General features: G+C 36.3%; 1 protein-coding gene and 1 long non-coding RNA gene across 2 annotated transcripts in view; one reads left to right on the forward strand and one right to left on the reverse strand.

The window, feature by feature from the left end:
- Nucleotides 1-17336, reverse strand: part of PRTG (protogenin) — a 150144-nt gene that overhangs the window by 11160 nt on the left and 121648 nt on the right. Inside the window, exons 12-16 of the mRNA XM_069098104.1 lie at nucleotides 16570-16665; nucleotides 15643-15829; nucleotides 14492-14619; nucleotides 12362-12532; nucleotides 2962-3144 (exon numbers count right to left, since the gene is read on the reverse strand). Of these exons, the coding sequence (XP_068954205.1) occupies nucleotides 2962-3144; nucleotides 12362-12532; nucleotides 14492-14619; nucleotides 15643-15829; nucleotides 16570-16665 (765 nt within the window). The remainder of the gene's footprint in view (nucleotides 1-2961; nucleotides 3145-12361; nucleotides 12533-14491; nucleotides 14620-15642; nucleotides 15830-16569; nucleotides 16666-17336) is intronic.
- Nucleotides 100-6427, forward strand: LOC138169025 (uncharacterized). The gene is made up of 3 exons (XR_011170253.1): nucleotides 100-213; nucleotides 3485-3528; nucleotides 5864-6427. It is a non-coding gene; the product is annotated as an uncharacterized lncRNA (long non-coding RNA).

The following is a 17336-nucleotide window of genomic DNA, read 5'->3' on the forward strand; positions in this document are numbered from 1 at the left end:
AATATATTTATTTCAAAGACTATATCACAGAAACAAACAATTGTTATATTTCAAAGAATTCTCAATTACTTGGGTTTTTTTTGTTTCACTTATTCCTAAGGGAGAATACTGAATAGTGTCCCAAAGAATGACAGTGCATGCCTATATCCCTCCTACCATGTAGGCTGAGGCTGGTAGATCTCTTGATCTTGGAGAGTTCAAAGCTGCACTGAGGTAAGTTGATCAGGTATACCCACTAAGTCTGGCATCAATATAGTGAGCCTGGGAATGGTACAGGTGGAGAGGTTGTGGAGGGACCCATGAGGCTTCCTAAGGAAGGGAAAAACTGGCCCAGGTTGGAAAAAGAATAGATCAAAGATTCCATGATAATCAGTAGTGGGATGTGGCCTGTGAGTGGCCACTGTACTCTTCCACCCTGGGCAAGAAAGGAGACCCAATCTCAAAAAGGAAGTAAGCAAGTATGTATGTATGTATGTACATGTAAGAATTTATAGATGTATTTATATGTACTTTCAACTGAAACTAATCTATATAAGTGTGTGTGTGTAAACACACACACTATATATATATGTATATATATATATATATAATCTGACATATAGTTAGATGCAAGAAAGAAATGAAGGAAGGGGGAGAAAAGAAAGGAAGGGAAGAAGGGAGGGTAGTTTCAGATAGAAAATGCATTTAAGTTAAATACTATTTTTTACAATCAAGAAAGTCCACTGGCTATTGTTATTTTAATATATACCAAATAGAGATATTTTCTGATACTTGGAAGGAATACATTCTAGTTAATTCAGATGAGAAGCAAACATCTATAGATTACAGATTATTTTTATGATTTAGAGACCGAAATTAGACCTGTGATTGTAATTCCTAGATAAGAAAACATCCTCCACTCATATGTGTTGGCACTTTATCTGCTGCTGAGAGTCTTAGAGAGTTGTCTAAAACACTGAGAGTTTAAGCAACCTGTCCAGGGTCATAAAGCCAGTATGTGTAAGAGATAGAACTTGGGGCAGCTAGGTGGCGCAGGGAGTAGAGTGCCGGCGCTGGAGTCAGGAGGACCTGAGTTCACTTAACACAAAGGCTAGCCATGTGACCTTGGGCAAGTCACTTAACCCCAATTGCCCTCCAAAAAAAAAACCAGGCAACCCCCCCCAAACAAACAAAAAAAAAAAGAGATGGAACTTGAACTCAGATCTTCCTTGTTCCAAGGCCAACTCTCTATACATTATTACATGCAGCAATCAGCTCATCTTAACATGAAAAGAATTGAAGGTGCATCCTTTCATGGTCTGCTACCATGTTATTTCCACAATCTCATCCTGTTGTGACCACGGCTACTCTCTGGTTTTTACTTCTGCTACAACTTTTACCTTAATTGCTGCTGTATATGGTACTGAATGCCTACTTTCAAGACAACCCATGTTCCCCTCACTCCCTCCTCCTTAGTAATGCTAATACTTTGGAAGGCTACAGACTCACACTGGTCTGAGGTAGTCTCCACTTGCTAAGTGGATGGAGGATGAAATAGTGTCAGACTGGAGTGAGTAGCCTTTTAAGAGATTCTGTCATACTGTTAAATAGCTTCTGTGGAGGGAAATAAGTAAACATTTTCTTTCACACTTTGCCCTTCTCAGTCTAAGCTCTGCCACTGCTCATTTCCAGGCAAGTGAACAGAGGGATTACCCACCATTTATCCTTGGATATGGTTCATTAAAGTGCTTTTTAGAGGAAAGGTGATGGAAAGTAGAGCAGAGGTCCAGTAACTGATGTTAGAACTAAAGTGGCTTCTTTACCCAGTGATAGCATAGAGGGCAAACCACAACTTTAGGATGGTGGCAGGGATGTCCCAATAGGAAGAAGTGGAATGCAAATGTGGTAGCGAGAAAGTTGAAGTAAGATAGCCTTAACCAACTAGCAGATCTACAATGTTTACTTCTAGCCTTATGCTAGCTTAGAATTCTACAAAGCGAGTTTCTTTATCTGAAGTGAAACCTGCAGTTATAACGATCTCTGAATGGCCAATAATATCCTGGAAAAGTAAGGTTTCAAGCTCTGCCCACAGAACCATACAAAGATACTATCTGTTAGTGGGCACTTTCTGTACATACTCAAGTTCTCTTTCTCTACTTATACACAGATGTGTCCAATTAATAGCTCACAAGGAAGAGGAATCCATCTCCGCTTTTTCATAAATAACAGATAACTTTGTGGGAGATACAAAACAGAGGCAAAAAAAACCCCCAAACCTCTAAAACCTCTGACTGTAAAATATAAGGCTTTTTCTCAGTAGAGGTGCTGGATTCATGCTACTATGCACAAATTGTATGGGTGGCAGCACTGGGTGGTAAGTTCTCAGGGTGGCAAAAACGTAAGAGAGAAGTGGTTTCCCCATTCAGATCATTGTTGTACTACTCTGCTGATTATGACTCAAAAAAATTACAGATTTGCTCCCTTAGTATTTAGTACAACCAGTTTCTTTCTTTCTTTTTTTTTTTTTTAAAGCAATCGGGGTTCTTGCTCAAGGTCACACGGCCAGTTACTTCTGGGTGTGGTGCTAAGTATCTGAGCCCAGATTTGATCCCTAGGTCATCCTGACACTGGAGCCAGTGCTCTTACTCACTGAGCCACCTGGCCACCCCAGTACAACCATTTTCTATACAAGATATTAAGTCACTGTTAACTCTGCCAAAGGACCAAAGAGCAGAGCTGGAGAATTAGAAGCAAAGTAGATTCAACTGCAGGTCCAGATAATTTTGGGGAAGTGCAAAGGGAAAACCAGAAGAAAGTAGTATGAAAAGCAAAGTAAGTGAATTTTGGTGGAAGGTTTAGAAGTAAAGAATAATAAGTATTGAGATAGCTAGACACCTATTAGTGTGATTAAAGAAGGAAAGCTAAGACTGAAGAGATGTTTCCCCCTTAAGACTTGAGAAAAAATACAGCATCTCTACAGACCTTTGGCATCAGCAGAATCTAAACGTTTAGGCCTTTGATTTGATTCAGAGGTTTCCTTTGGAAGAACTGCGAGCTCTACTGAATTTGAGAAGGGTCCCTCTCCCACTTCGTTGGATGCCGCTATCTTGACGATATAGACGTTTCCTGCCACCAGATTTTCTAGCAAAGCCATGGTTATTGCTCCTATAAAAACATAAATTCCTGATTAGCACAAGAAAACTCTTTCAGTATATCTCCCATCTAAGACTTTAGAGTTTACAAAACACTTTTCAGAATTTACTTTAGTTTTCAACATTCATTTCCACAAGATTTCAAGTCCCAAATTTTCTCCCCATCTCTCCCCTGCCCCCCACCCCAAGAAGGCAAGCATACTGATTACTCCTTCCCCCAGTCTACTGTCTTATATGTCCACCCCTATCCCTACCCTTACCTCCTTACCCCTCACTTTCTTGTAGGGCAAGATGCCTGCACATCTTATTTCCTGGTTGTGTGTAACATCTTTTTTTTTTTTTAAACATTACAGAACACTTCGTACATTTCATCTGATCCTTATAACAGCCCTATAAGGTAGGTACTTCAAGTATTACTATTTCCATTTTATAGGTGAGTAAAACTGAGAGCTTTAGCAAGATTAAGTGACTTATCTGAAGTCACATAGCTAGTTAAGTGGCAGACCTGGGATTCAAACAGGTCTTAAGATTACAAATCATTGCAACCTCGCCCAAACCATTCTTTAAATACAATTTTAAAAGTTCAGTCAGCAAGTATTTTCTAAGTACCTACTATGTGTCAAGAGTTGTGATAGACTTTAGTGGATAAAAATGCAATGAAACAATTTCTACTCACAAGGAACTTGTATTCTCTTGAGGGTGAGGGAAAGAGCACAAGTGCATATATGAAATATATATGTAAAACAAAAATAAAATAAATAAACAAATTCAAATAAATACAAAGTAGTTAAATATAAAGTAATTTGTAAGAGAAGGAACTTGAGCAGTTGTGGAAGATCAGAAAAGACTTCCTATAGAAGGCAGTATTTGTGCTGAGCCTTGAAGGAATGGGGGATGGTTTGAAGTAGAGATGGAGAAGTGTATTTCAGCAATGGTGGATGGCCAGTGCAAAGACATGGAGGAAGGAGATCAAACAGGAGAAACAGAGAAAGCTGGATTACAGAATGCAGTAAAAGAAGCAATATCCAAGGATTGTTTGGATCCAGGCTGTGAAGGGCTTTAAAAGCCAAACACACAAGTTTATATTTTATCCTGGAGGTACTAGGGGATCACTGGAGTTAAGACTGAATAAGGAAGAGACTGGTTTCATTTGTACTTAAGGAAAACCATCTTAAGGGAGATTAGTTTAGAGGAGGGAAGAGACTTGAAGCAGGGGGACCAATTAGGTCACTGCAATAATCTAGGTGAGAGGTGGCAAGGGGCAGCTGTGGGAGTAGAAAAAAGGGACTGATTTTTAAGAGAAATTGTAGAGGTAGAAATGGCAAGATTTGGCAGTTGTTGTAAGAGTAATGTCCTAATTCCTTCCCACCTTGCAAGTTAGTTTTTCCTTAAAAGTTATTAAAACATTTCTTGACACCTGGCTGGCTCAGGGGACTAAAGGCTCAGACTGTTGACATATCTCATCATTGCCTGAGTACAAAACAGCTTTGAGAAGCTTCAGGGATGCTCCTGCTACGTGACTGGTGGATCATGATGGGTAAAAGTGAAGAGAGCCTTGGTCAGTTGAATCAGCTCCAAGTGTCATCAATGTCTACCCTTGTTTAATGTTCTTCTCTTGCCATGGCTAAGTAAATTTCTTTTTTGTTAAGTATTCAGTGACCTAAGGAGTAGCTCATTTTGTTTAAATGTTGAACCTAATCAACTAGGGGGCTGGCCTGAGTTAGAGACCCAGCCTACAACAGCAACTAACTGGATAATTTAGGTGATGGGAAATGAGAAGTCAAGGGTAATGCTAAGGTTATGAAGCTGCAAGATTGGAAGAATAGTTATAACTTAAACATAAATAGGGAAATGTTGTTTTGGTTTCCTTTTTGGAGGGGGGAATGTGGAGAAATTGGGGTTAAGTGACTTGCCCAAAGTCACATGGCTAGAAAGTGTTAAGTGTCTATTTGAATTCAGGTCCTCCTGACGCCAGGGCTGGTGCTCTACTCACTGAGCCACCTAGCTGCCCCCTTAAATAGAGAAGTCTAAAACAGAGAAGGGTTATGGGGAAAAGATAATGAACTCCCTATGTTGAATTTGAGATGATGCTAGGACAGTCATTTTGAAATGTCCAATAAGGAACTGGTAATGTGAGATTGAAACAGAAAGAAATGAAAGAATGAATGTTATTTTACTCCTAATGAATGGAGATTTAAGATGCCTACTTGTACTATGAGAAAATGAGAAATAAATATGCACTCCTCAAAATTTGATGAGCCTTGATATGAAATGTCTATTTGAAGCTCTACAATGATTTATTGTAGTTTAGTCATTTTTTCAGTCATGTCATACACTTTGCAACCACTTTTGGGGTTTTCTGGGTAGAAATAGCAGAGTGGTTTGCCATTTCCTTCTCCAATTCACTTTTTTTGCTTTTTTTGGAGTGTAATTGGAGTTAAGTGACTTGCCCAAAGTCACATGGCTAGTGTGTCAAGTGTCTGAGGCTAAATTTGAACTCAGGTCCTCCTGACTCCAGGGCCGATGCTCTATTCACTGTGCCACCTACCCATCCTTCCAATTCATTTTACAGATGAGGAAAGAGAGGCAAACAAGTTAAGAGACATGCCCTGGGTCACACAGCTAATAAGTGTCTGAGGCCAAATTTGAACTTAAGTCTTCCTGACTCCAGGCCTGGCACCAAGCTGCCCAATTACAATGATAACATGGTGTTATCTTTTTTTTTTTTAAAGGAAACAAATGAGGAACCCCAATGATGAGAACACCTGAGTGACAGAATTCTAAGCAAGAAGTTGCCCTAAATTGCACCTGTGGATGGACCACACAGGGTCACCCAGGATTTGTACTGGGTCTTCAACAAGTTTACTATGACTCTGGGAAACCCTAACAACAGTTCCAGTGAGTCTATAACCAAGGACTTTACCCCAAGTCTATATCCAGTGAACTATTGCCCCCTTGTTGCTTCCGTTATGGGAAGTCAGCAAGGGCCTAATCTTTTAAGCTGGAGTCCTAATGCACATGGCACCACTTCAGGTCATGGGGTATGAGACAGCTAAACTAGAATTCAGGCGTTGACCAGAGGATGTTTTGGTGATCTTAGGTTTCAACTTGACCTTAAAAAGCATGTGATCTACTTTAGAGTACAACTGTTAGATAAACACACAGACCCCTATATTTAGAGTTTACTTAGGCAAATAGAATAAAAAAAAGATATGTCCTGACATACTATATCCAGCTGTTATAAGGAATACATCAAACCATTTACCTCTTTTTAAAATTTCATTTAAAATTGTCAAATAAACAATTAAATGAAATTACTATTGTTTTGATATTCTTTTTGTTAGAGAAGACCAAACATGTTTAATTCTGAAAACAGTAGGTTAGAAAATTTCAAAATATTATTACTCTTGATTTCAAATAAGTCTCATTTTGAAACAGTCAAGATATTTAACCCTTAGTTCCATTTAAGTAATTATTTCCTCATTTTCATGATCAGCAAAACATATAAAGAAAAGGCTTGGTTTTTTCAATAGGCAAAAAAGAAACTACCTAAAAAACCCTAGCTCTTTCATAAACAAATAGTCCAAAAATCTGCAAAAAGTAAACAAAATAGAAGCAAAATACGAGGGCTCTGTGAACAAAGTAGTCATCATTTTCAGCACCATTATTAAAGGCAAAAGTTCATATTGCAGTATTAGGGATCCTTTCCCAATGGTGTCTTTCAGATGAGCTGAATCATTAAAGAGCCTGAGCTCTTTGGGCTGATTTACTGCACACCAGATGTGTAAAGGCTGTAACCTCTGATCTACTTGGAGATCAGAGAGGAGGGGAAAATGGTTCTTCAAACTGCACAGGCAGTAATTCGCCATCCCATTATTGCCTAACCATTTTACCAAGTCACCATTTTCTAATTGACAGATTTAAAAATATTGGAATTCATGTAACCATTTTGCTTTTATTTTATATTAAAATTTAAACTGGTTAGAGAACATTTTAAATGTTTACATCTAAGAAAATCCAATAAGGGGCGTGGGGGGGGTGAGAAAGAGAGAGAGAGAATCAGATAGACAAACAGAAAGAAACTTACATGTCAGGCAGATTGATAAAAAATGACAAACTATGCTGGTAGTAGAGCTGGAGGATGGGGTACTCATGCCAATAGCAGGGACAATGACACTCATTTGTTATTGTTTAATTATTTCATTTGTGTCCATTTGGAGTTTTCTTGACAAAGATTCTAGAATGATTTGCCTTTTCCTTCTCCAGGTCATTTTCCAGATGAGGAAACTGAGGCAAAGTGTTGTGACTTGCTCAGGGTCACACAGTCTGTAAGTGTCTGAGGCCAGATTTGAATTCAGGAAGATGAGGCTTCTTGACTCTAGGCCCAGCACTTTATATATTTCATCACCCAGCTGCCCCAATAATACTCATACAACCCTAGAAAACATTTGAGCATATACAAGAATTTAGGAAGTCAAAAAGCATACAGTTGGGGCGGCCAGGTGGCACAGTGAGTAAGAGCACCAGCTCGGAGTCGGGAGACCCGGGATCGGTTCTGGCCTCAGATACTTAACACCCACACAAAATAACTGGCCATGTAACCTTGAGCAAGTTACTTAACCCCAATTGCTTTAAAAAAAAAGCATACAGTTGTCCTAGCCATTCGTATATAAAAGAGATGTGATTTATGGAGTCCAAGAAGACTCCTTTTCTCTCCAAATATTTATATCACAATTCCTGTGGCTCAAAAGGAGGAGAGATTAAGAGAAATGGGAGCTATATGGGAGGTATTAGCCAGAGGAAATGAGATTCAGACCACTGTGGGTTTTTTTTTTAAAGTAAATTTTGTTGCCTTTTGTTTTATAGATATTTTAAAATATACTCCTTTTACCACACCAAATAAACTAAACTCTCACTTGTAACAAAGAAAAACAATAAACCAAAAACAACTGATTTAGTTACCAATCTAACAAGTATGCAATATTCTGCCCTTGTAGGCCACCACCTCTCTGCCAAGAGGAGGGAATGGATGTCTCATATAGGACCATTACTGATTTTTCAATTACTCAGACTTGGACTTCCTTTTGATTTTTTTTCCATTTATATTACTAAGATTTTTGTGCATTTTCTTTTATTTCTGCTTATTTCACTCTGTATCAGTTCACATAAATGTATATATTTCCCTAAATCCCTCACTTCTCACACAATAATTTCATTATATTCATATACTAGTTTGTTCAGCTATTCACTAATCAACAGACATCTATTTTATTTCTAATTCTTTGCTAAGAGATTTAGACTACTTTGTCAGAAGACTGTAGGGCAGGTCAAGCAAAGTGATAGAATTAGCTTAGCCAAAGTGGGTGGTGAGAGCAGGAGTTTTAGAGGTAGATCTTTGAGGAGCACTAATGTCTGGATTTAGAGAGATTAACAAAAACTAGCCATGTGACCTTGGGCAAGTCACTTATCCCCAACTGCCCTCCAAAAACCAAAAAAAAAAAAAAAAAAAAGAGAGAGAGAGATTAACAAGTAGAGACTGAATGGGGTTGTAGGGAATAGATGCTAGGATCAGTACAGAAGGGTTATCAACTTCTACTCTGGATACCATTTACCTTTGTATTCATGTAGCTTGAAATAACATTAGCTTTCTTTAGCTATCTCAGTATATGTCTTACTTGATGAAACTTTGCAGTCCATTAAAATCCACAGGTTGGTTTTTTTTTTAAATATTAACTACTACATAGGCATATCAGTCCCAATTTGTATTTGGTACAGTTAATGCTTTGAATCTAAATCCCAAGACTTTATATTTATTACTAGTAAATATCATTTTACTAGCATGTCCATTGTTGCAGACTGCTACAGACTTTTCTGTCTAGAATTTGAAAGATGCTTATTTTTATCATTCATATTTAAATTAAGTCATATTCTTTGGTTCTAATCTTTAAGGGAAAGATTTTTTTTCTCCTTCAAAGAATACAGTTAAATTGCTCTTTACCTGTGAGTGGCTCTCAGTGTTTCTTTCCTACCCCATATACCAAGTCTGAAATAGAGAAAAAGCTGCATGTCTCTAATACAAAAGATTTATAAACATAAGGACTCTCTACTTTTTAAGAAAACACATTCTTGGACATAGCATGGAACAATAAAATGATGAGCAACAGATCATTTTGATCTCACCCACTTTTAAAATTAGAATGACCTATTCAGGGGATACCCACTAATTGGGGAATGGCTGAAAAAGTTGTGGTATATGATTGTAATGGAATACTATTGTACTATAAGAAATGATGAGCAAGATTATTTCAGAAAAACCTGGAAAGACTCGCATGAACTATTGCAAAGTGAAGTGAGTGGAACCAGGAAAACACTGTAAACAGTAACAGCAATATTCTACAATGATCAACTGGTGAATGACTTAGCTTTTCTCAGCAATACAATAATCCAAAACAATTCCAAAGAACTCAGGATGAAAAATGCTATCCACCTCCAGAGAAAGAACTGATGGAGTTTGAATGAAGATAGAAGCATATTATTTTTAATTTTCTTTATTTTTCTTGTGGTGATTTTTTTTGGTCTATTTTCTTTCACAACATGAGTTGGATGAAAATGTTTTGTGTGATTACACATGTATAATGTATATCAAATTGCATACTGTCTTAGAGAAGAGGGAGAGGAGAGAGGAGGAGAGAGAATGTGGAACTCAGAATTTAAAAAAAATGAATGTTAAAAATTGTTTTTACATGTTACTGGGAAAAATAAAATATTCTAAATTTTTTAAAATGACCTATTCAGGTCAAATGAAATGAAATTACCTTTCCCCACTAGATGGTGCTCTAACATTTCTTGAAAAAAGAAATGACCATAAATTTGAGATCAAGCAAAATGTAATTTGTTTTTAAAATTTTAGATGCAAAGTGACAAATAAACAAAACAAAACAAAACAAAAACATCCTGTCTACATACTTAAAATTCTCCATTGTTATAAACAACACTCTTTGGTCATAGCTCAAATGTCATGAAACAAGCTAGTCCTGGTTAGGACACATATAAAGAACCAAAAAGTGCTCACTCCACAAACCTGTAAAACCTTGCTCAGGCACCTATTCCTAAAAATCAAGACTTCATATACGGGTATGGCTTTGAACTCACAGCAAGTAATCCTGGCTCAGGTTTTGTATATTGGGCTGTAGTGTGATAAACTGGTGTCCCCATAACAATTCTGTGAGATAATCAACATAAAGGCAGGTATGGTTTGGTGTGGTAAGATTAGGAAGAGATTGATGTGATTAACATTAGTAGTAAAATATCTACCAATCCTGATATCAGCAGATATACAAGTAGCTACAATATATCAATATAGATATATCAATATATCAATTCTGTCATAAAATATTAAATTTAGGCTTTTATCAACTTAGATTGGATGACTTCTTAGTTTCCCAGGAAATTAAAGCACTAAGAAAGAGAAAAGGATGTGAATAGGCATTTATATATATCACTTTACCATGTTCCAGGCATCGTGCTAAGAGCTTTTTACAAAAATCATCTCATCTGATCCTCACAACAACCTTGTTATGTAGATACTGTTATTACTCCCATTTTCCAGTTGAGGATACTGAAGTAATCAGAGGTTAAACTTGACCACTGTCACTTAGCTAGTAAGTTATCTGGGGCTATATTTGAACTCAGGTTTTCCTGACTCCTGGCCCAGCCTTTGATCTACTGCACTATCTCTCATATCACAATGCCCCCAAATCACCACGGAATTTTGTTTCCCCGTACATCATCTTAGCTCTGTAAGGGGTTGTCTGATATCCTGAAATAGCTTGTGTGATGATAAACCAACAGACTGACTTTCCCATAGTGGTCTTATCTTCAGCTGATTTTAAGGTAATATATTTATAGCTTCCAAAATTATTCATGTTTGAATATTCAAAAAACCAAGACTGTTTCCTTTGTAGATACCATCTGAATCTTGAGTTTGTAGTAATTGGGCTTATTAATAAGCATGGGTACTTAAGAATTTTGATTCTTTAGACAACCCAATTGATAGTCTTTAATTCTTTAGAGAAAATTAATGGGAAAGGTTTTTAAGTACTTGGGGATGGCTTAATGGGTAGAGTGATAAAGACCCTGATTCTCCTTCATATTTACTAGTTACTCCCTCTCTCTGGGTCTGTTGCAAATATGCAAAATAGGGCTATTATAATAATACCTGTGGTACCCATGTCATAGCTTGGTTGGAAGACTCAAAAGAAAGAATGCACTTGGTGTTTATTATGTATATATCTCATTAGCAAGTTGTATTCCCCTAATTGAATAGAGATGGTTCAGTGGATAGAACATTGGGCTGGGAATCAGGAAGACCTAAGCTGAAATCAGGCCTCAGACACTTTCTGTGTGACCCTGGGCTAGTCACTTAACCTCTGTTTGCCTGAAAATACCAATGAAGGAAATGGAAAACCACTCCAGTATCTTTGCAAAGAAAACTAGGGTCGTGAAGAGTCAGACACGACTAAACAATTGAACAGAAGCTACTAGAGGCTAGATACCATCTCACTTTTCTATTTGTATCCTAGCTGCCTCACACATTATCTGACTAGCACATAGTAGGCACCTAAGACATGTTTACTGGATGATTCCCCTGTTGTCTATTGCCTTTTGCTTCCTTGGATTTGTTTTGCTGTATCGCATGCCCTTCCCTTAAACATCCTCATCAAAGGGCCCATTGCTTTCAGCATTGATGGGATTGTCTGATTATCCTAAGCCCTTACCATCTAGCAATGAACTCTGAGAATTGTTCTCTGTTTATATTAAATTACACAAACTTTTATAATAGATGTGTATAGGCTCTTCTGAAATTTATTCTTTTAATCAGGTAAGCATTCCCTATGAAATTTTAATTATACTATCAATTTGCTTATGAAGCTATTTCCCCCCCATAGTACAAAGCCTCTATGTACTTGAATAAGTTAGATACAAGTTAATACTGCTTTGCTGTTTATGTAATGGCCCATATACAGAAGACAGGCATTTGCAAAAAGGGCTGTTAGGAATTGCCCAAATGCAAAGAAAGTATAAACTCAAAATTTAAAAATAATTATTAATTATTAAAATGGTTTTAAAAATGGAATTAAAAATAAATCTTCGCAACATCAAACATTTTGACAAAATAGATAATCCAATCATAGATTGTTAACTTTTTTGCCAATTATGACCATATTTACCTTCTCGGTGTAGAACTTGCCACTCTCCAGCAATCCAGGCCTTTCTAGAAGCATACAGGATAGTGTAGCGAGTCACAACTGTTTCAGGACCATCAGGGGGTTTCCAAGAAACTAAAGCAGTGTCATCCTCTATCAAAGTCACCTTCACTCCAACTGGTGGGCCTGTTGGCGCTGTGCACACACAAAATTTACAATATTATTAGGGAAAAATGGTTCATTGGTATTTAAATTACCTTAGCAGATACACTTAGGAGAAAAATTAAGCATCTGGAATCACTATCAAAGGATCAAAATAAAATCTTAAGAAGACTATTGGGTAAATTTTATTCCACACATATCTTTTTAAGACTTAAACCAAATTACAAAAACTTTTGAACAGAAAAGACTGCCTGGCTTATTCAGTACATAATCCCCTCAATGCTGGCATAGAGGGCAAGAGGGGATAACAAAGTACAAGTGGAAAAAACTCAGAAAAAAATTCTAGCATTATAAACCCACAAAAATCATCAAAGGGGCAAAAGGCAGGATGTCATGGTGGATAGAGGAATGGCTTCCATGAGGACAATCTGGTGCTTCTGACACTTACTGTTGTGTGACCCTGAGCAAGTTATTTATCTTAAGAAATTCCTTGGGGTGGCTAGGTGGTACAATGCACAAAGCACCAGCCCTGGAGTCAGGAGGACCTGAGTTCAAATTTGACATCAAATGATTAACACTTTCTAGCTGTGTGACCTTGGGCAAGTCACTTAATCCCAATTGTCCTACCTTCCCTCCTCCCTCCCCCCTAAAAAGAAAATTCCTCAAATTTAAGGAAGTTTTAAAAAGTTAAAGAGAGAATTACATGAATTGTTCTAACAGAAGGTTGTGGTCATTATAGATGTTTTTGCTGTTTGCTCACTGAAAGGACAACTATATAGTATGACAATGGAGCCTTTGTTCTCATTATAGCACTATCTGTAAAGATTATATTCAAATGCACTACAAGCATCTATTATTCCATTTGGTATTGCTATACCTGTAGCCTGCTTATGGACTCTATTTTATAAAAGTGTGCCAATCTAACATAAAAAAGCAGCTGAAAGAACTATTATATAAGTTATTCCTCATTAATTAATAACTAGCTTTGAGTACAGAGTTATAGAGTATTAGGTAAATACATCTGCAATATATATGTATATGAGCACTTTTGTGTTAACTTGCAATTACCTAAGACATCTGATCAGTAAATCAGTAAACTCCTATGTTGATACTTCTGGTTTAATTTACCAGATCACAAATTTCTATATACTGTTGGCTTATGAAAATGGTGTATATTGGGACCTCACAAAATGATAAACTGATTGTTTATTCTGCTCTAAAAACTAGTTATTTTTATGCTTTTTAAAAATGCTCTTCAATAGTTTACATAATTTACTAAATTAAGCCTTTTCCTAAGATGAATAATATATTTGTTTATATTAGTCTAGCAAGTACAAAAAGAAATAACCTTTGAGACCAAGATACTTCATCACAATCTAGGGGAGGTTTGAATAGAGGGAGATCAGTCCTCCTATAAACTGTTATTTTACATCAATATTGAGGTATCAAGTTTTTTAATTGACTACAGTTATTATGAGTTAACACTATGACAGGGCTACTTAAAAGTGCTTAGAATCTTATGATTGCATCATTACAATATGTATATATAATACTGATGTATTAATATAATACAATAAACAAAATGTTAAAAATCACAGTAAACTATATAGTTCTGCTATACTTTGTGTTGCCCACACAACATGAGTTTCATATTTTAAGAGAGACTCTAATAAAAATGAGTTCAGTTTGGTATTTAAGATGTCCCAAGACTATCCAAATAAACTTTTTTTTTCTTTTTGTGGTAGAAGGAGTAGATAAAAGGAAGGTCATTTCCAATATTTTTTGTGTGATACAGACACGAATTCTGAGTATAAATTACAATCTCATGAAGTGTTTGGGGGAGAAATGTATTACCTTCACTAAATTCTAAAATTGTTCTATCAATCAAAAAACAATCTGAGGGTAACAACTAAGAAGGTACCTGCCTCAAAACAGTCACTTTCTAACCTCTTGATTTTGACAGAACATAAATATAAGGTGACATTTCTTTACCTTCTGGAAGTGTCGAATGGTAAACTACAGGGCTCCAGGGACTAGAGAGCTGATCCACATGCAAACGAACAGCAAATTCATATTTGGTATTTGGTTCTAGGCTTTGAACCAACATATGAGTTTCTGATCTATGTTAATAAACAATAGATTTGTTAATAATGATAGCTTATGATTCACCAAATCAGACTTTTCAACACTTCTAATCAATACAAAGGAAATATTACTTCTATTCTTTCCCATTCATATTATCCATATAGTGAGTTATATTAGAATAAAATGAATCTATCCATGAATGTAACAATAAACTTGGAGGTTTGTTGTCAGAGAAAATCAACAATACAGTCAGTCTCCACATAAAGGGACTACTGTATCACAAATTCAGTTACACTGAGAGTCAAATCATGTTTCTCAGGTACATAGGACAATGTCTCACAACAAAGAAAGCCTAAAATAAGGGGTTTACCTTCTTTTGTTCACACCAATATTAAAATACCTTTTTTTGGATGGGGATTTCCCATTAAAGATGTTAAGTTCAAGTACTTAAAAATAATCATGGCATCTTGACTAATAATATATAATCCAGTGAACCTGACATTGATTTACATATTTTAAACCTGCCAAGTAATCACAACAAAAAAATCCAATAATATTTAGTAATTTTCTGGTTCTTAAAACAGTTCTTTAACATATTCTTAGTTCTAATTCAGCCCTTCCATTTATGGGAGAAATAGCAACTATTTAAATCTTCCGTTCACATGAGCAGAATGATTTAGGAATATTAAAAGACAAATCATATCCTACAAATGGAGATTTTTCCTAGTCCTTTTCACTGTTAATACCTTCCCTCTGAGATTACTTTCTATTTGCACTGTGTACACACACACACACACACAAACATTCTCTCTCTCTCTCTCTACAAATCTCTCTCTCTCTCTCCATTAGAAGGTAAGCTCCTTGAGAACAGGGACCCTGCTTCTGCCTTTTTTTGGTTATAGCAGAGTGACCAACCCACTGTAAACACAATACTGAATGTCTAAATATGGCCAGGAAGCAGAAAATCCAAAATGAATATTAGGGGCTAATTAAAGGTGATTGAATAGGTATGTGCAAATGGGAAAAGAAAGAATAAACCATTGATAGATGCTACATACGTTTGGAAGTACTGAACCAAAGAAGCATTCTGAAGGCCCACAGGGTTACAGCGGATAGTGTAGTTAATTATCTGTGCAGAGGTAAATGCAGGCCTCCCCCAGTGCAGGTAGATAGAAGATGAGGTATTAGTCTTAGCATAAAGATGATGGGGTGGTGGTGGTGGAGGAACCATCCGATCTCGAACAGCTATTTTTGAAAAAGACAATACTGTTTTATAAGCAACAAAAAATTCAGTTAAGACTACAGCAAAATCAACACCACCACCTCTCAAAGACAGTTTTGTATCTTTCTTCCAAGAAGATATACAGACACTCTCACATTAAAACCTCAACTACTCTTCTAAATGCCCAATAAAGGAGATATCATTACTTAGAGTAGAAAACAGAAAATATTAATATGTTGCTAATAGAGTATATATTAAGAGGCTTGCCAAGGTCACTTAGAGAGTCAGTAAACAGTGGACCTGTGGTTAAGAACTACATATTTTGGGGGGCGGCTAGATGGCTCAGTAAATAGAGCACCGGCCCTGGAATCAGGAAGACCTGAGCACAAATCTGGCCTCAGACACTTAACACTTACTAGCCATGTGACCTTGGGCAAGTCACTTAATCCCAATTGCCCTGCATTCCCCCCTCAAAAAAAAAAACTACATATTTTTTGATCTTGATGAAATTGTACAGAAGTCTGTATGAGAAAACTAGTTTTAGGATTAAATATGTTAGTAGGTAATTGAAAAACCATTTCCCATTACTTTCTTTAGTTAAAATTCTATGTAGTACAAAATACAAACTGAAACAGAAATAGATCTTTTTTTAAAAAAAGTTCTTTTACTATTAAACGTTCTTAAAACTATCTTTTTTCTTAAAAAGAAAGCATACTCTTTACAAAAGCTTTGCAAAATTATTTCATGGAAATTTTGAACTTACAAACACATCCTGGAGTACTGACTGTCTGGTCTGCCTGATAACCATCTTCCATATTGTTATATGCCATCAACCTCACATGATATTTCCTTCTAGGATCTATAGAGAAAAGAACAGATATAGGAACAAATTTCAGAGTTACAAAGTTATTCCAAGAGCTTTCTGGCATTTTGATTTTAAGGAAATTTTTGGAGTCATAAAATTTCTTCCCCAAATGTGATATTCTTCCTCCTCCTCCTTTTTTCAGTAGTACATACTGACTCAACTATTTGTTTCTTTATCTCTGGCAAATTATCATTGTCCAGTTATCATTGAAAAAAATTTTTTGTTACTCTAAACACTTAAAGTCAAAACACTTAAAATATCACTTCCATATACATAGAACACAAAAGAGGAATCTATATGAAAACATGAATCTCTATTTAAAAATTCTTGCTTTAAAAAATATATACACACATATCTATAAAACAAATACTGTTACTTTCAAATCTGTCCTGATTGTGTTTCTTTCTAAACTTTTTCTGTTCTCTTCTGTGAATATTTTAAAGTGTTTCAATGGTTCCCCTTTTTTGGTATCATTTGCTAATCCAACCCACAACCAAGAGAAAGGGGAATTAAAAAAAATATTGTAACAAATAAGCATGGTCAAGCAAAATGAATCTACACTATAACCATATGTAATGGTAATGGGAATCTGAAGATCTTCCCTGCCCCCAACAGGCCAAACGTAGTCAAATGGAGCCTGTGGTGGGAGGAGCTTGCCGAAGGTG

This window comes from Petaurus breviceps, unplaced genomic scaffold (assembly GCF_028583685.1).
Source record: "Petaurus breviceps papuanus isolate PSGF00001 unplaced genomic scaffold, PetGlider_PUasm1.0 37, whole genome shotgun sequence".
In the NCBI taxonomy this organism is placed as follows: domain Eukaryota; kingdom Metazoa; phylum Chordata; class Mammalia; order Diprotodontia; family Petauridae; genus Petaurus; species Petaurus breviceps.